Raw genomic sequence first — 14,690 nt, 5'->3', positions numbered from 1 at the left:
TAAAATTAGTTTTCTTTTTACTGGGATAGTTTTAACTCAGATCTGTTTCCTGACTCAAAACAACCTTTGTCCATGCAAGAACTTGTGCTGTGGCAGAGTGCGAGCAAAAAGAGATTTATTTTTTTTGAAGCAGTAATGTTTTATATGAGACAGTGACCAGAGTAATTGATTTTTTAAAAAAATTGTTAACCTTCTGTCAGTAATCACATGTTGATAAATTCATAAAATACGCAGTTCCTTGCAGAAGAAAAAGATTATGAGTAATACTTAAGAAGAAAAAGCTATTCTACCCGTTACAGTTTCTGTGGATAGAGAGTCTGTATGTAGGTAGATCTTACTCTGCGTATTTGTTTTACTTCTGTGATTGATACCGTTGGACAGGATGGGTTCAATATGCAGCTAGGATTTTTTGTTTAGAGTAATTTTAATTTTCTCTGTATAATTCTTGGGAAAATGGAGAATTGGTTGAATTGTAAACTAAACTATCTTGTGAAAGGACAGTAGTATCATTGGTATGAACTCTTCTGAAATTTTCAGGAAATATTTTTGAAGACCAAATCGCTAATGTGTTGGGCAGGGGGGTCCTATACGTTCTTTTGGGATGTAGATGAGGGCTGAAATATTCCTACTGTTAACTTGGGGACCTGCTCCGAACAATCTTTGGTCCAACTTGGGTGTTAACCTTTATCTTATTCCACTGAGTTGCGGTTCTAGCGATGTGCAACTCTCTGCTAGGTACCACCAGGTGGAAGATACCAGCCTATTCTCTTTTCCATCATCTTATGGGATTTTTCTCCAAAATAATTTCTGCTCAGGAAGTGTGGACATCCAGCAACCATGCAAAAGCTCTAATAGTATTTCCAGCTGTAGAGGAATGATATGATAAGTTGTCTCTGTGCTTATGATCCTTCATTTCTGTGCAGAGTGCTAACGGAGATGGACTCTACAGTAGCAGTGGATATGACATGTCTATGGGGGAGATCTGTTAGAAATTGTAAGGAGGTCATTGTCATCCTACAAAATAACCAAGTAGCTGCTATTACAAACAAAACATTATTTTTACTGATCTGGTGTGTGGAGAAGCTCTGAATACAGTTTCTAGATCTACAGAATAAGAAGTTACTAGAATTTTTCTACCCCTGATAAACATTAGAGGCTTTTCCCATCAAGGTTTATCTTTCTGTGTTGCTACATACTATTCTACTGACAATTTACAATGTATATCTATATACTACTGTGTATTTATTGAGGAAAGTACCATTTGCAAACAGTTTAAAGGTCTGCCTTTCAATGCCAGTAATTATTTTAAATCAAACTAAAGTAAAGCAAATTTCATATTTCAACTTCATTTGCTCTCCTCGTGTAGTGCTGCGCAGTAACTGAATGCAGAACTTGTTTGGGAGTGCTGTGCTCACATCAGTGAATTGAATGTATTCTGAAAGCAAACTGATAAAATTGAAAGTTGGATAGTAAGTGTTGGTAGTGTCTGTAAGTTTGAAGTTTCTTTTAATAAGTACATCTTGTGGTTGAGGAGAGCAAATAGAAGCCATCTACTCAATGTCAATATGCATCCATGTGTTTCTTACCATTTTATTTAGAAATGGTATACAAGTCGATGGCAATCCCTCTGACTTATTGAAATAGGTAACTAATGCTAGCATTGCACATCAGTCCATATAGCCATACTTGACCTGCTAATTCTTCCATATGTAAAAGTGATCCATGTTTTACAGATGCATGCAAATTTCCCCAGGGAGCCAAAATCAGATGTAGAGGTATAAATGACTTAATAACTCATCAGAGACCTGATGTGCAAAATCTGTCTTGTGGTAGGTTTCATAAGTGGCAGTTCTACGTAATGCAATCCTTTGTGTTAACAGTAAATACTATAGCATGAATTTATAGCTTCATTGTAAGAGTGCAGAAGTATTCCCAAGTATGCAGACTGACAGAAACAGTGGCCTCACTGCATGACAAAGCTTTTAAGCCTGTAAGTTATTTTTTTCCAGAGTAACACTGAAATTTTTTTTTAATTATTATTTTTAAAAGAGGTTTTCATAATTTTCAGTAAGTTAAGGGCTATACTTGCAGCATCACATGTAAAATAACTGCAGTGAAGGCACACTTGTGGAAGGTCTAACGAAGCCCAAGCAAGGAGCTGGTAGATAGTCCAGTCCTTATGCCAGTGGAATTGGAGTATTTATTAAATTAGCTCTGGTCTTACATAGGTACAAGGAAAAGTCATTGGCATACATTAGAGTGATGGAGAAATGCTGACTATTAGTACTAGAAGTCCTGAGGAAACAGTGAACAGAAATACCAGTTTACTAACAGTAGGTAATACTTCTTTTCACATTTAAAACTACCTGACTTGTCAAGTGCTTTCAGTAACTTTTCTTCTGTATAAATTTAGGTTGTTTATATTTCAATATATTGCATCACTGGTGAAAGGGATACAGTAATTTTATGACCAGAAGTATGGTAAAGAAAATTGGTCTGCTCTGAGGTACATACGAACCCCCTCTTGCTGTGGGTGAGAGATTCTCTGTGAATCTGTGATTTGTATATATTTCTAAACTTTGTTGACTTACATTACTGAGACAAATTAAAATGGGCTGGATTTGTATTTAACTTGCTCCTTCATGTCTTCTCATGAAGTCAAGAAATACCAGTTTCAGTAATGTGCTATTGCTCATGTTACATTACCACAGATCTAGAGAAGCACCAAGGTTTGGGTTGCAACATGGAGTGTTGAGACATGTAAGGCAGGTGCCCTGTTTGTTGGTGACACTGACCTCCAAGCTTGGGTCCCCTGTGCTGACCCTATTCCTAGTGTGTGTGGGGGAACCCTACGCTGTTTAACTGGGAGCTGTTACAGTGACTGAGCAGGAAAGATTGAGGGCAGATTTTTCTGGGCTGTCTGGTGAAGGTCTGGCTTTCTGTTTGGAAATTACATCTGTGAACCCCATTTGGAAACTCAGTGCCAGCCCCATCTCATTCTCACAAAACACAATGGTGATGTGTGCTCCTCCTTTGTCCTGTAGCTGGCGCATCAGCAGTTCTTTCCGTATCATAGTGATATTTGAATCCTTGAACGCTTAAATGCGTTTCCTTACCCATTTCTGATTTTACAAAAAGTTTACAAGAAGAGTGAATGATGGCATAGCCAGTAAACTGGGAGCATGAGACCTGGTTGCTAGTAGTCCTCCAGTTAACAGTTGCATTTTTATATTAAAATTCACTTGGCCAGGAATAGTGCTACAATCTTTCTTCATCTTCTATGAAGGTGCATGTTTGGTAGTCCTAGGGAAGAGTCCAGGATGGGAAGGGTGAGCTGGTCAAACAATTGTAATTATTTTATGGCAGTTCCATGCATTAATACATTTCCTATGTTTATTTGACTATTAAAAGCTACCTTCTACAGAGCAGCCAAGGAGGCTTCAAACTAAAGACAGCTCCTTGGATGTGCTGAAATAATGCTGAGAAACTCTGCAGCCTAATACAGTTTAGAATTGGAAGAGTAAAAGGCTGAATATTGCCTGGTTCTTTTGCACAAGATCTTTCACCTGTAAAAATTACAGTTTATAATCTCATCCGTGATGCTCTCCCTTATAATCTAAGGGGTAATTTTCCACCACCCAAAACTATTCACGCAGGAAGAGCACTTGGCTGTCAGTGTGCCTCCTCACTTGGGCAGAGGCACTGCCTGTAGGTAGTGGAAGAGTCTCAAAGGATCCGAATAACTGGGGCTTCACGCTGAAGCAAGAGCTTGCTGCCCACTGCCTTGGGGGACACAGCTGGTGCAAATGGCATGTGAAATGTCGTCTTTGTTGACGAGGTTTCAGGCTTACTTTTCTTCTGTGGGGTACTGCATATTTAAAATCACAATTAATTGAACTGGAAGTTGTGTTGGTTTGTATGTTGTTGGGTTGGTTGTGGGGTTTTTTTTATTTGTAATCCACCTTTAAAGATTTCCTTGTTCTTGCCTGAAGGATAGGCAGGGCTAGCTGCGGAGGTGTAGTTAGTTAAAAGCACTGGTGCGCATTTCAGATGGCATTTGGTGTTTTGCTGCTGAAACAGCGTACTCTGCCCATGGATTTGTTTGAAGCTCTTGCATATGCTTTTTAAGGCAAATACACAACTTCACTGACAGGTATTGTGCTAATGTTAGTGGAATTGTTTTATTTGTCTAGTGGAAAAGTAAGCGTGTTTGGGCTCTTTTTTTTTTGGTTTTTTTTTTTTTGGTATTTTATTTGAGGCTGAAACTTTATTTTCATACATATCTTAAAATTCATAATATTGTGGAAGGGGATTGGGGAGTCAAGTGGCTGAAGATTAGTTCGTTCTTAATAGAAGTTTGTTAGACTTACATGTATGTAGTAGATGATCCTTAACAGCGACTCTTATACTGTTGATTACAGGAACTAGAGAAGTTGCCAGACAGTTGTTTTTATTTTGCATTTCCTTGACTATTAGATGGGAAACTAGCCCATAAGATGGACATTGCCATTATGAGTAAGTATATAAAGTATTAATTGTTTAGATAATTCAGGAGCTGTGTGGCTTATCTTTGATGTCATTATGCAACCATGATTTAATCCTTGTCCACTTAATTGTGTAACAACTAAAGAAAACCTTCTGAAGAGTCAGGCAGGTGCTATTTTTTAATTCATGTTGCTGCTTCTCTTTCCTCTTTACATATTACTACTTATTCTTTCCCTGTTATAATATGCTATCTAGAAACTAAACAGACTTACAGCTGTCCTCTTGCCTTTTCCTCCTTTGCTTAATAGCGGAAGGTTATGCTGCATTTCAAGAGGACAGTTCCGGTGATGAAGCTGAAAGTCCTTCAAAGTTGAAGCGGTCCAAGGGAATACATGTCTTCAAGAAACCCAGCTTTTCCAAGAAAAAGGAAAAGGATTTTAAAATAAAAGAGAAGCCCAAAGATGAAAAACACAAGGAAGACAAACACAAGGAAGACAAACATAAGGAGAAGAAGTCAAAAGACTTAACTGCAGCAGACGTTGTAAAACAGTGGAAAGAGAAGAAGAAAAAGAAAAAGCCAATTCAGGAGACAGAGATACCTCAAGTGGATGTTCCAAGTCATAGACCCGTGTTTGGCATTCCTTTGTCTGATGCGGTAGACAGGACCATGATGTATGATGGCATCCGCCTGCCAGCAGTTTTCCGTGAATGTATAGATTACGTAGAGAAGTATGGCATGAAATGTGAAGGCATCTACAGAGTTTCAGGTACTTGGGGCACACTGACACGCAGGTTCCTGAGGTCTTTACTTGCAATTTTCATATTATTATACCGTTTTCACCACGTAGAGACTCTGTTTATAGCTGCATTGATTTTAATTATCAAGAAGATAATCAGGTAGCTAAAGTTAAGCAAACCCATAGGTCTGAAGTACCAGAAAATTGCTAGTATGGTGGTACTGCTTAATGGCAGTAAAAATATGCTTGTTTTGGCCTTTTGTGATAGGATAGTAACGATGAATAAAATGTGTTAGTATGGCTAGCTTGTATTTTTTTACTTCTGTATTAGAAATGCAATGCTAGTTGATTGCAAAAGCAAAGATGAGATATAACCATTTTATTACTTAAGCATTCCACTAAGTTGCTTTTTCCAGTTACTTCCATTGTATGATTTTTTTTCCTTAAAAAACTTTTTTTGAGCAAATACACTAATAAGCAGAAAAATGCAAGTTTCACTATTTAAGCTTAACAACAGTAGGCTAATTAACCATGGTAGTTGTGTAACACTAGCTTACATAAATGCAACATCAGAACTGTAGTCACGTTAAACAGAACAGTCCCTTTATTTGTGACCTGCAGCTGCTATACAACTCATGTAAGTACTTCTGTGGGTATGTTTAAGGGAGCAAGAACAAGTGAGAAAAGGACTGTGAGGAAAAGCATTTTAAATAAGTTGCCTAGCACTGTAGAACAGTAGTGAAGTGATTTTAAAGGCTTCATTAAGCTGTCTTCATGCTGTTGATCTGCATGGCATTCGGTAAGCGTGCATAAATACTGCAGCAGCTTAAGCTGTTTCTTCATCTTGCCTATTGGGACATTCTGGTTGAGTGTTTTTTCAAGACACGATGTGTTGCAAAGTTTCATGGAAGAAGGTGTGTTTCTGTAAAGCATTTTTGATGTTTGTGCTTTCTAGGTGTTCTCCAGTGCAATAGCACCCTCTTGTGTGTGTAAGATTATTTAAATTGAGGGCTCAGACAATGATTGCAGTGGCTTAACCACCTACCTGCTGTCGTGATAACTAAGACATGTAACTGAGCATATTTTACCTGGCATTTACCATGGGCTGAGTACAGCCAGTTTTGCTTATTGTGTGTGAGCCAGACCATGGCAGTGCACTGAGTTGGTGTAAACCAAGTGGGTGTTTGAGCTTTAAGAATGAAATTTCCCTGAGTTTGGGAAGATTACAATGTCACTGAGTTATAAAAACACCTTACAGAAAAACTTGGCTGGGTTGAATAATTATGTGAACACCACTTTTATTCATGCAGTGTCTCAAATCAAGAATCCTGTGTGAGATTCCTCCACTGAGGAGGGCCAGCTGGAAGTCTGGAAACTAAAAAGTGTAGGTTTTGTTTTGACAGAGGGAAGCTGTTATAGGTAGAACTTGTTCCGCAATATTTGAATTAACATATTTGCTACTTGGTTTAGGGCTGTATAATGGAACAGCCTGAAAGATGCTGACTGCAAATACACAACTGATCTTATGTTCCCCCCACCCTTCCTTCCTCACCCCATTTTATGTTCCTTGATGCAAGGGAATGCTGGAGACAGTTCTGATTCAGAGCTTCAGCAGTGCTGTGTTTTTGCTTCACAGTAGTAGTCAGTGCTTTTAGAAGCAGTGATCATGTAATTTTTCAGTCATGATTTTAACTTTGTTCCATGTGGATAATCTTTAAAAGGTTTTCCTCAATTGGCTTAAATTGTAAGGAGAGGTGAAATAAATGCATCTCAAAAAAAAAGTTTAAATATGACTATTATACATTTACAGTCGAAGATTTCTCTTAATTCTTGATCTAAATATTTTAAGGAATAAAATCAAAAGTTGATGAGCTAAAAGCAGCCTATGATCGAGAAGAATCTCCCAACCTGGAAGAATACGAGCCCAATACAGTAGCCAGCTTGCTGAAACAGTACCTACGAGAACTGCCTGAAAACTTGCTTACCAAAGAGCTAATGCCCCGCTTTGAAGATGCTTGTGGAAAGAGCACAGAAACTGAGAAAGTTCAGGAATGCCAGAGGTTGCTGAAAGAGTTGCCAGAGTGTAACCATCTCCTAATTTCTTGGCTGATTGTGCATATGGACCATGTTATTGCAAAGGAACTGGAAACAAAAATGAACATCCAGAATATTTCTATAGTGCTCAGCCCTACTGTTCAGGTACGTGCACCACACAGCAAGTGTTAGAGCAGAACTTCAGCCCAAGAAAGACTTTGTGGGAGTTCTCTTGCAGGTGGGAATCAGGTACTGTCTGATACAGTTAAGCTAAATTACAGCTTCTCTTTATACCTTGGGAACCTAAAATGCTGGGAAAGGGGGAACAAAAGACTTTCTGGATGTAAGCTTGCTTACTATGAGTCTGATATTGGGTTACTATGAGAGTATTGCAAAGACTGCTGTCAGGGTTTTAATTCTGTTGTGAACAGAAGTAATTTTAATGTTGAATTTGTCCAATAATTCAAGTAGATACACAATTTCTGTGGGCTTTTGATTCAGTGATATTTTAGGGAAGAATATATTGTTGCTTAATTTTAATATCAAGCCAATGAACCCTGTCCTGCAAATAGATCTTCCTGGTGCAGTAATGACTTTGGTATAATGGCTTTGGCGTCTGCAGTCAAATGGCTGGGGAAAAAAACCTGACTTCTTAGTTTTCCAATAAGATTTTGTGTTTTCTGGATTGATTAATTCCTTAATAAAGATCTTGGATATATTTAATTTAAATACAGCTCGGAATTAGTCCTGTGCATAATGGAAACATGGCATTATTGGGTGTGGGTCTTCTAGAAGAAAACCCACACTTTAGAAAAGCTTGGCTTTATAGTTAAGAGTCTAGGTGGAGGCTCAGTAGTGAAAGGGCTGGGTATTATCCTTGGCTGTTTTGCTGTGCCAGACACTTTCTAGATAACAAAAGAAGTAACAATTCATGTAAAACAATGCAGGCCCAATCATATTTTGTTGTTAAGTAGATTTTAGCAATTAAAATGCAGGTAGTGACAGAACTCTAACCTTTCTTTCAGGATAAATTTTTGAATTGTAGTGGAAGTTACAGTATCAAAATAAATACTTGCTTCTGTCTCATGTTAAAACAAGGAATACAGTAGCAGCTCCTTTCAAACTCCTTTTTCTACTATATTAAATCATCTGAGAGAGAAGTTGCAGAAAACACTTACAGGTTAGGGGAGGAGAGAGAAGGTAGCTAGCAGCCAGCCATAGCACAGTATGGCTGGTGTCCCTTTTACCCATTGCTGTCACTAACTATGTTTACATGAGTAAAAAGAAAGATTTTAATATATTCCTTTATCTACCAGTGATGGAAATAATTGTGGTAGGTTAAGATGTGTGAAAATTCTGAGTCGAGTTTAGCATAAAAATGCCTCAGATACACAGGTGAGAGAGACAGTGAAGTGATTCCTTGCGGCCAGCACTGTGTCATTTAAAGTCTCATTTTTAATCCAGACTTTAATCTCTTAGGACAAAATAACATGACTACAACACACAGAAAGGCATACCAAAGGCTGTTCTGTTTCTGGAGAAAGATACTGTGCTTCACAGATAAAAGTGATGTGAATAAGTCATCTTAACCAATACTTTTTCCTTTCTTTACAGATCAGCAACCGTGTCTTGTATGTGTTTTTTACACATGTTCAAGATTTCTTTGGCAATGTGACCCTAAAGCAGGTGACAAAACCTCTTCGCTGGTCAAATATGGCAACAATGCCAGCACTTCCAGAAACACAGGAAAGCATAAAAGAAGAAATAAGACGACAGGTTGGCAATTACTTTAGTCTTTTTCTGTTTATCTTTGCCCTGGCTTTTATGCATTCAGCAGTAAATTCTCCTAAGCTTGTAACATACTCTGTAATTCCATCACAATTATCCTGTCAGTGGAGACCATTGGAAAGAGACTGGTGATATTCTTGCCCATTTTATGTGCGGAAAGGTGTTATGGTCTTATGGTTATAGCCATGTCTTTCGTGGAGTGCTTTGCTATGTAGTTCAATAGTTTTCTCGTGGGAGGAAGGGTAGGAGAATGTGGTAAAGAGAGTGGTTTCTTTAATATTGCTCTTCAGCTAGTTATAGATTGTGTGCTGAATGTATGTTAACACTTGTTGGTCAACATGTCAAGCTTTGAAAACCAGAACTCTAAGCCTGTTGCCAGGAAGCCAAGAAGATTTTTCCTTTCAGCCTGCCCTGCTATGATATATTAAAGACACTGATTTCTCTGGCAATATTTCTAGGAGTTCCTACTGAACTGTTTACACAGAGACTTGCAGGCAGGGATAAAAGACTTATCCAAAGAAGAGAGACTCTGGGAGGTGCAAAGAATTTTAACAGCTCTTAAGAGGAAACTAAGAGAAGCTAAGCGCCAGGTGGGTAACTTTTCTATTTATTGGCCAAGCATCTAAGTCATGGATCCCTACTTTCTGACAACGCAGAGACACCCAGTTAGATCAAACCATGTTTCAGTATTTTTACTGCAGATTTTTTCATCCTGACTTTACATGGCTGATGAGAAATTGCATTTTCTGGTTAGCTGGCTCTCCCTAGGGACAGCAAGGTCTTCACACTCCTTCACAGCTGTTTACAAAAAAAAAAAAAAAAAAAAAGAAAAAAAAAAGATTAAAAACTTAGTGTTTGACAGAGCATTTATTCATTATATGCTTAAAACAGTGTGTCCTGGAGTACCAAGAGGAATTACTGGAAGACTCAAGGTTAACAAACTTCAGAAACATTTTTTTTAAATGCTTGTATGTCCCAGAGAAGGGACAGACCTTGCTGAAAACTTCAGACAACTGAGATGGTGATTCTAAATTTGGAAAATCATATATTAAGAAAAAATTTTTTTTACAGTAACTAGAGTGACTGGGGAAGCTGTCCTTTTAAGTGTCATTCTCTTTCTCTGGCAGGAGTGTGAAACAAAGATTGCACAAGAAATTGCTAGCCTTTCAAAGGAGGACGTCTCCAAAGAAGAAATGAATGAGAACGAAGAAGTTATAAATATTCTGCTTGCACAGGTACATGGCAGTCACTTACCTGTTTGTCTGCTGGTCTTTTCTTGTTCTGTATCTTTCAGAAATATTAAACATTCTTTTGTTCCTTCTAATGCAATGGGAAATTGCAGGCTTAAAGGGGTCTCTCTATCCATTAAAATACAAGGCTTTGTTTTGATGGTAAATGAAGTAGGGAAGGAATGCTGATTGCAGGAGTAAACCCAAAGTTGAGTAGGCTCTTGTTAACAGCAGAAAGGAGACACTGTGCAACAACAACAACAAAAAGTAGACTTTGTTGTTAATGTACTTAGAAAGCACTTTCAAATCTAACCAGTTTTAACACCTTTAACTACTTTCCTGCTGATCAAAGGAAGTAAGGCAAGTATTTTGGCTTTTTTGCCTTCCTTTGCTTCCCTCAATAGCTTTGATCTTCTCTCCACTGTACTTTCCTCCTTATATTCATCTTCAAAGATGTATAGTTCAGTTTTTCTAGTTATTTTACTGGTTAGCCAGAGCGTTCCCCTGTGATTTAAGAAAATAGGCAGCCAAACATGCCAGAATTTGGTGCATCATCTCCACAACTATTCAATACAGTGATCATCTTGAGGATTCAGAGCAGATTGCTGGTTTTGAACTTATATTTGCTTTGAGGTCTCGATGAATCAGTTCAAAGCAGGCATGCTAACCACTTGTACTGAAAGTATTTTAGAGAACAGCATCATCTCATACTTATCATATGTTCCTGTAGAAAATAAAGTCAAGGCTCTAAGTGAACTAATTGATCATTGCAGGAGAATGAGATTTTAACAGAACAAGAAGAACTGCTGGCCATGGAGCAGTTTCTGCGGAGACAGATTGCCTCAGAGAAGGAAGAAATAGATCGCCTTCGAGCAGAAATAGCTGAAATACAAAGGTAAAAGGGAGACTGCTTACACTGGAGCCCCCATCAGGCGAGCACTCATTAAAAGTACATATATGCTCTTCTGAAATAATATTCTAAACTGCACTTAAAAGCTTACCCTATGAACATCACACTTGAAAGCCACCTCTTTTTATTGAAATCTCAGCAATTTTGGACCTTTCAGGATATTTTCTGTTAGTGTAACAATGGAATTATGTTCTAAAGGAAACTAGACTCTGTGCACTAAAAAAAATCCCCCAAGGACATCACTGGTTTATCAAATAAAGCTTTGAAAGGAAATTCTGATTTTGTTTTTAAATGGTTGCAGATTAGTGGATGTAAGTTAACTCTTTTACACTGCTACAGTTCTGGCAGACCTGAGGAAGTGTTTAAATTGGAGTTTGTCATTGGTCTTTCAGTCGCCAGCAGCATGGCCGAAGTGAAACCGAGGAATATTCTTCCGAGAGTGAAAGTGAGAGTGAAGATGAGGAGGAATTGCAGGTCATCCTGGAAGATTTGCAGAGACAGAACGAGGAACTGGAGGTAAGATTTGAGTCTATTAATTAGTACTCCTCTCCTCAGTGGTTACTTGATTTAGTCTGTGCAGAGATGTTTGCGCATGTGCAAACTGGCAGTTTTGCATCAATTTTGCCTAGGCATATAGCCCACGTGCTCTGTTTTTAAATCACTGTTGTGTGGAAATCCATGTTGCAGTCTGGGTTAACAGCAAAGCTTCATTGTGCAATGCTAAGTGGCCTCCCTAAGCTACAGCAATTCTTTGTCAGGAGCCCTGACATTTGTTTTCCTTACTTAAAAGATAAAGAACAATCACCTGAACCAAGCTATTCACGAGGAGCGCGAGGCCATCATAGAACTGCGAGTACAGCTTCGACTACTGCAGCGAGCTAAATCGGAGCACCAGGTGCAGGAAGAAGAGGAGCCAGAAAAACATGGGGGTGTTTCTCAGCAGCAAAGAGACGGTGTCCTAGACACAAAAGCAGCCAAAGAGCAGCCAAAAGCAAGCAAGGAGCAGCAAGTCAAGCCATCGCCAAGTAAAGACAGGAAAGAAACTCCGATTTGATCCATCTCCTTGGATATGCATAAAATCAACTGAACTGTGCAAATTACTGTAATTTGAGTCAAACTGCACAAATTACTGCTGGCTGTGTACATTCTGTAAAGAAACTTCTCTTTTAAGCCCTGGAGACTTTTGTCTCTAATACTTGGTGGCTTCTACTCATCAGACTCAGGTGAGTTTGCAGAAGCCAGAAGAGTTTTCCAATTAGTATCAGATTATTTCAAGACTGGTTTCCTTCAGGTGAATTAAAATAATTCAGTAACAGTTTCATTTTAAACCAAAATCATTATTTACATTCATTGGAGCAGAAGTGGAAGATCTCATTTTCAGTAAATAAACAAGAACCTACCCACACTTACTAATTATTTGCCTTGTGAATCTATTCATCCTCATTCACCATTATTTCTGCTTATTAACCTAGTCACTTCTTGCTTGTGCCTTTGATACCTTTCTGATGCAGATTATATACAAGGGAGCTTTAAATTTATTCTGGGTTGGCTGAAAAGGTGGGAGACTGTGGGGTATTGTGTTTACCTAATATGCCCTTAAGCTTCATTTTTGTTCTGAGATGTACTGAATAAATGTAAAAACTTGAGAGATGTTATTTATGTCCCCGTATGACAGAAATGTTCGTCAAGAGCTATTCATGTCTTTTAGTGATGTAGGTAACCCACTTACTCATTTATAAACCACCGTCATCATACCTGTTTAAGACAGGCTGTGTTCACACTGCTGCCATATAGCCAAGAGCTTTTTTTTTTCATCCATTTAAAATGTTTCAGTCCCTTGGAGAAAACCACTGACAGATGCTTTAGGCAGCGAGGGGGATGGGTTATGTCACTTGAGGTAGATCTGCCTGACCAAGCAATATAGCATTTCCCTCTGCAGAAATGCAAGTCACTTGTGCTTTCCAGATAAGCCTGAAGAATGATGCCAACAGGAGGCACTGGGGGTTCAGCAATAGCCTTCCCTGCCCCCCTCCCCCCCTGTTGTTAACAAGCCAACAACAACCACCAGGGACTTACTTTTGGTTTGGCTGTTTTACTGCTTCTACCCATTGAAAGCCTCCATGCTGGCAGTTAAGGGCCAGTTAGTGTTTTAGATATACTCATGAGACTCATCCATCAGTTCATATGTAGACAGCAAACTCCACAGAGTGCATATAGGCTATCTTATTTTTTAATCTGGATATTTATTTTCAGCACCTGTTGGATGTGGTTGTATTCTTTATCTATTGCACTGTTGTGAATCATTGGCCATGATTTGATTTTGTACAAATAATGCTTTGATATGTTACAAAAAACAGCATAGTATTTTTTTAAAATTTGGAAAAAAGGTTTATAAACACAAATGTGGTCAGATGACAAATGTAAACTAAAGCATTATCCCTTGCCTTCGTTACATACATTTTGTATTTGCTGGCAATATTTAAACCTGTTTGTTTGTTTAATTCACACTAATTCCTATTGAATTGTCATGGATTTTTCTAATGTTCTTCAGACAAATCTCCTAATATTGGTTAACTTTTATTTTGTTAGGATTGTATTGATCAAGCAAATAAATTCAACAGCCATTTGAAAGTAGCTTCTAATTTATATACTTCCTAACGTGTAATATCTTTTTCTAATGCAAATGATAGTTAACTCTTCTTGGGTAGCTACTTGCAGTTGAGAGGTTTATATGAAAAATGAGTTCAGGCTTTCTAAATAGCTCTCCTCTGAAAGAACAGTCTGCAACCGAGTGTCATAGAAAGCTTCCATAACTCAGCTGCAGATCAAGTTTAAGATTTTAAGACTTCGCTTCTATTACTGCTAGAGATTTCAGCTGCAAAGGTAAAAACCATCCTATTTATTCACATTGTTATTTCCAACACATCTACACCATTCTTTCTCCTGCAACCATACAATGCACTTGAAGTGTGTAGATGGAGGTGGAATTGCTGCTCCTGCAGTAACATAGCAACTGTAACCAGAAATTTAGTTTCAAAACACCTGAAAGATGTCTCTAAAATTTTCTTGCACATTCTTTCAAATCATACATCCAACGATAAAACTGCTGTAGTTGAAATCGTAACTGCAAGTCAATGCTGGCCAAATCAAGCACACCCCGACAGCCCCAGGGAAGTCCCCGGCCAGGTGCCCGAGGCAGCAGCAGCCTGAGCCCTGGCTACCACCACCCCCTTGCAGGGGGCCGGGGGAGGCCATGCCTCAGCCCTTCTCCTCTGCCTCTGCCCTGCTCAGAGGCAGGTGGGGCCGGGGCAGGGCCCCCCTCCTCCTGCCCTGACAACCTCCACAAAGGGGCAGGGGCAGCTTTACTCCCACACCTGCAGTGCTTGTGGTGAAAAAGCCACACTAGCAGCTGTTTCAAAGACTGCATGCAGCAGTCGCAAATAACTAGCTGAAAAAGCCAAAGCTCATTTCAAATAAAGTGGGAAGTAATATTACAATAGAATAATC

At 38.7% G+C, this 14,690-nt stretch overlaps 1 protein-coding gene across 2 annotated transcripts in view; it reads left to right on the top strand.

Annotated features, from left to right (window-relative positions):
* The window catches only part of RALBP1 (ralA binding protein 1), a 35,448-nt gene extending 21,634 nt beyond the window's left edge, over positions 1-13,814 (top strand). Inside the window, exons 1-9 of one of the 2 annotated variants that reach the window (XM_075022989.1) lie at positions 4,422-4,515; positions 4,794-5,252; positions 7,072-7,421; positions 8,871-9,032; positions 9,503-9,634; positions 10,172-10,279; positions 11,047-11,168; positions 11,576-11,699; positions 11,974-13,814. In XM_075022989.1, coding sequence (XP_074879090.1) covers positions 4,497-4,515; positions 4,794-5,252; positions 7,072-7,421; positions 8,871-9,032; positions 9,503-9,634; positions 10,172-10,279; positions 11,047-11,168; positions 11,576-11,699; positions 11,974-12,237 — 1,740 coding nt within the window. In that variant the 5' untranslated portion in view covers positions 4,422-4,496 and the 3' untranslated portion in view covers positions 12,238-13,814. Of the gene's footprint in view, positions 1-4,421; positions 4,516-4,793; positions 5,253-7,071; positions 7,422-8,870; positions 9,033-9,502; positions 9,635-10,171; positions 10,280-11,046; positions 11,169-11,575; positions 11,700-11,973 lie in introns of those variants that run through there. The other variant, XM_075022988.1, reaches the window with a different exon arrangement.
* The last annotated feature ends 876 nt before the right edge of the window (positions 13,815-14,690 follow it).

This window comes from Buteo buteo, chromosome 3 (assembly GCF_964188355.1).
Source record: "Buteo buteo chromosome 3, bButBut1.hap1.1, whole genome shotgun sequence".
In the NCBI taxonomy this organism is placed as follows: domain Eukaryota; kingdom Metazoa; phylum Chordata; class Aves; order Accipitriformes; family Accipitridae; genus Buteo; species Buteo buteo.
Note: the sequence above shows the minus strand (reverse complement) of the source record. Positions and strands in the feature narration are given on the sequence as shown.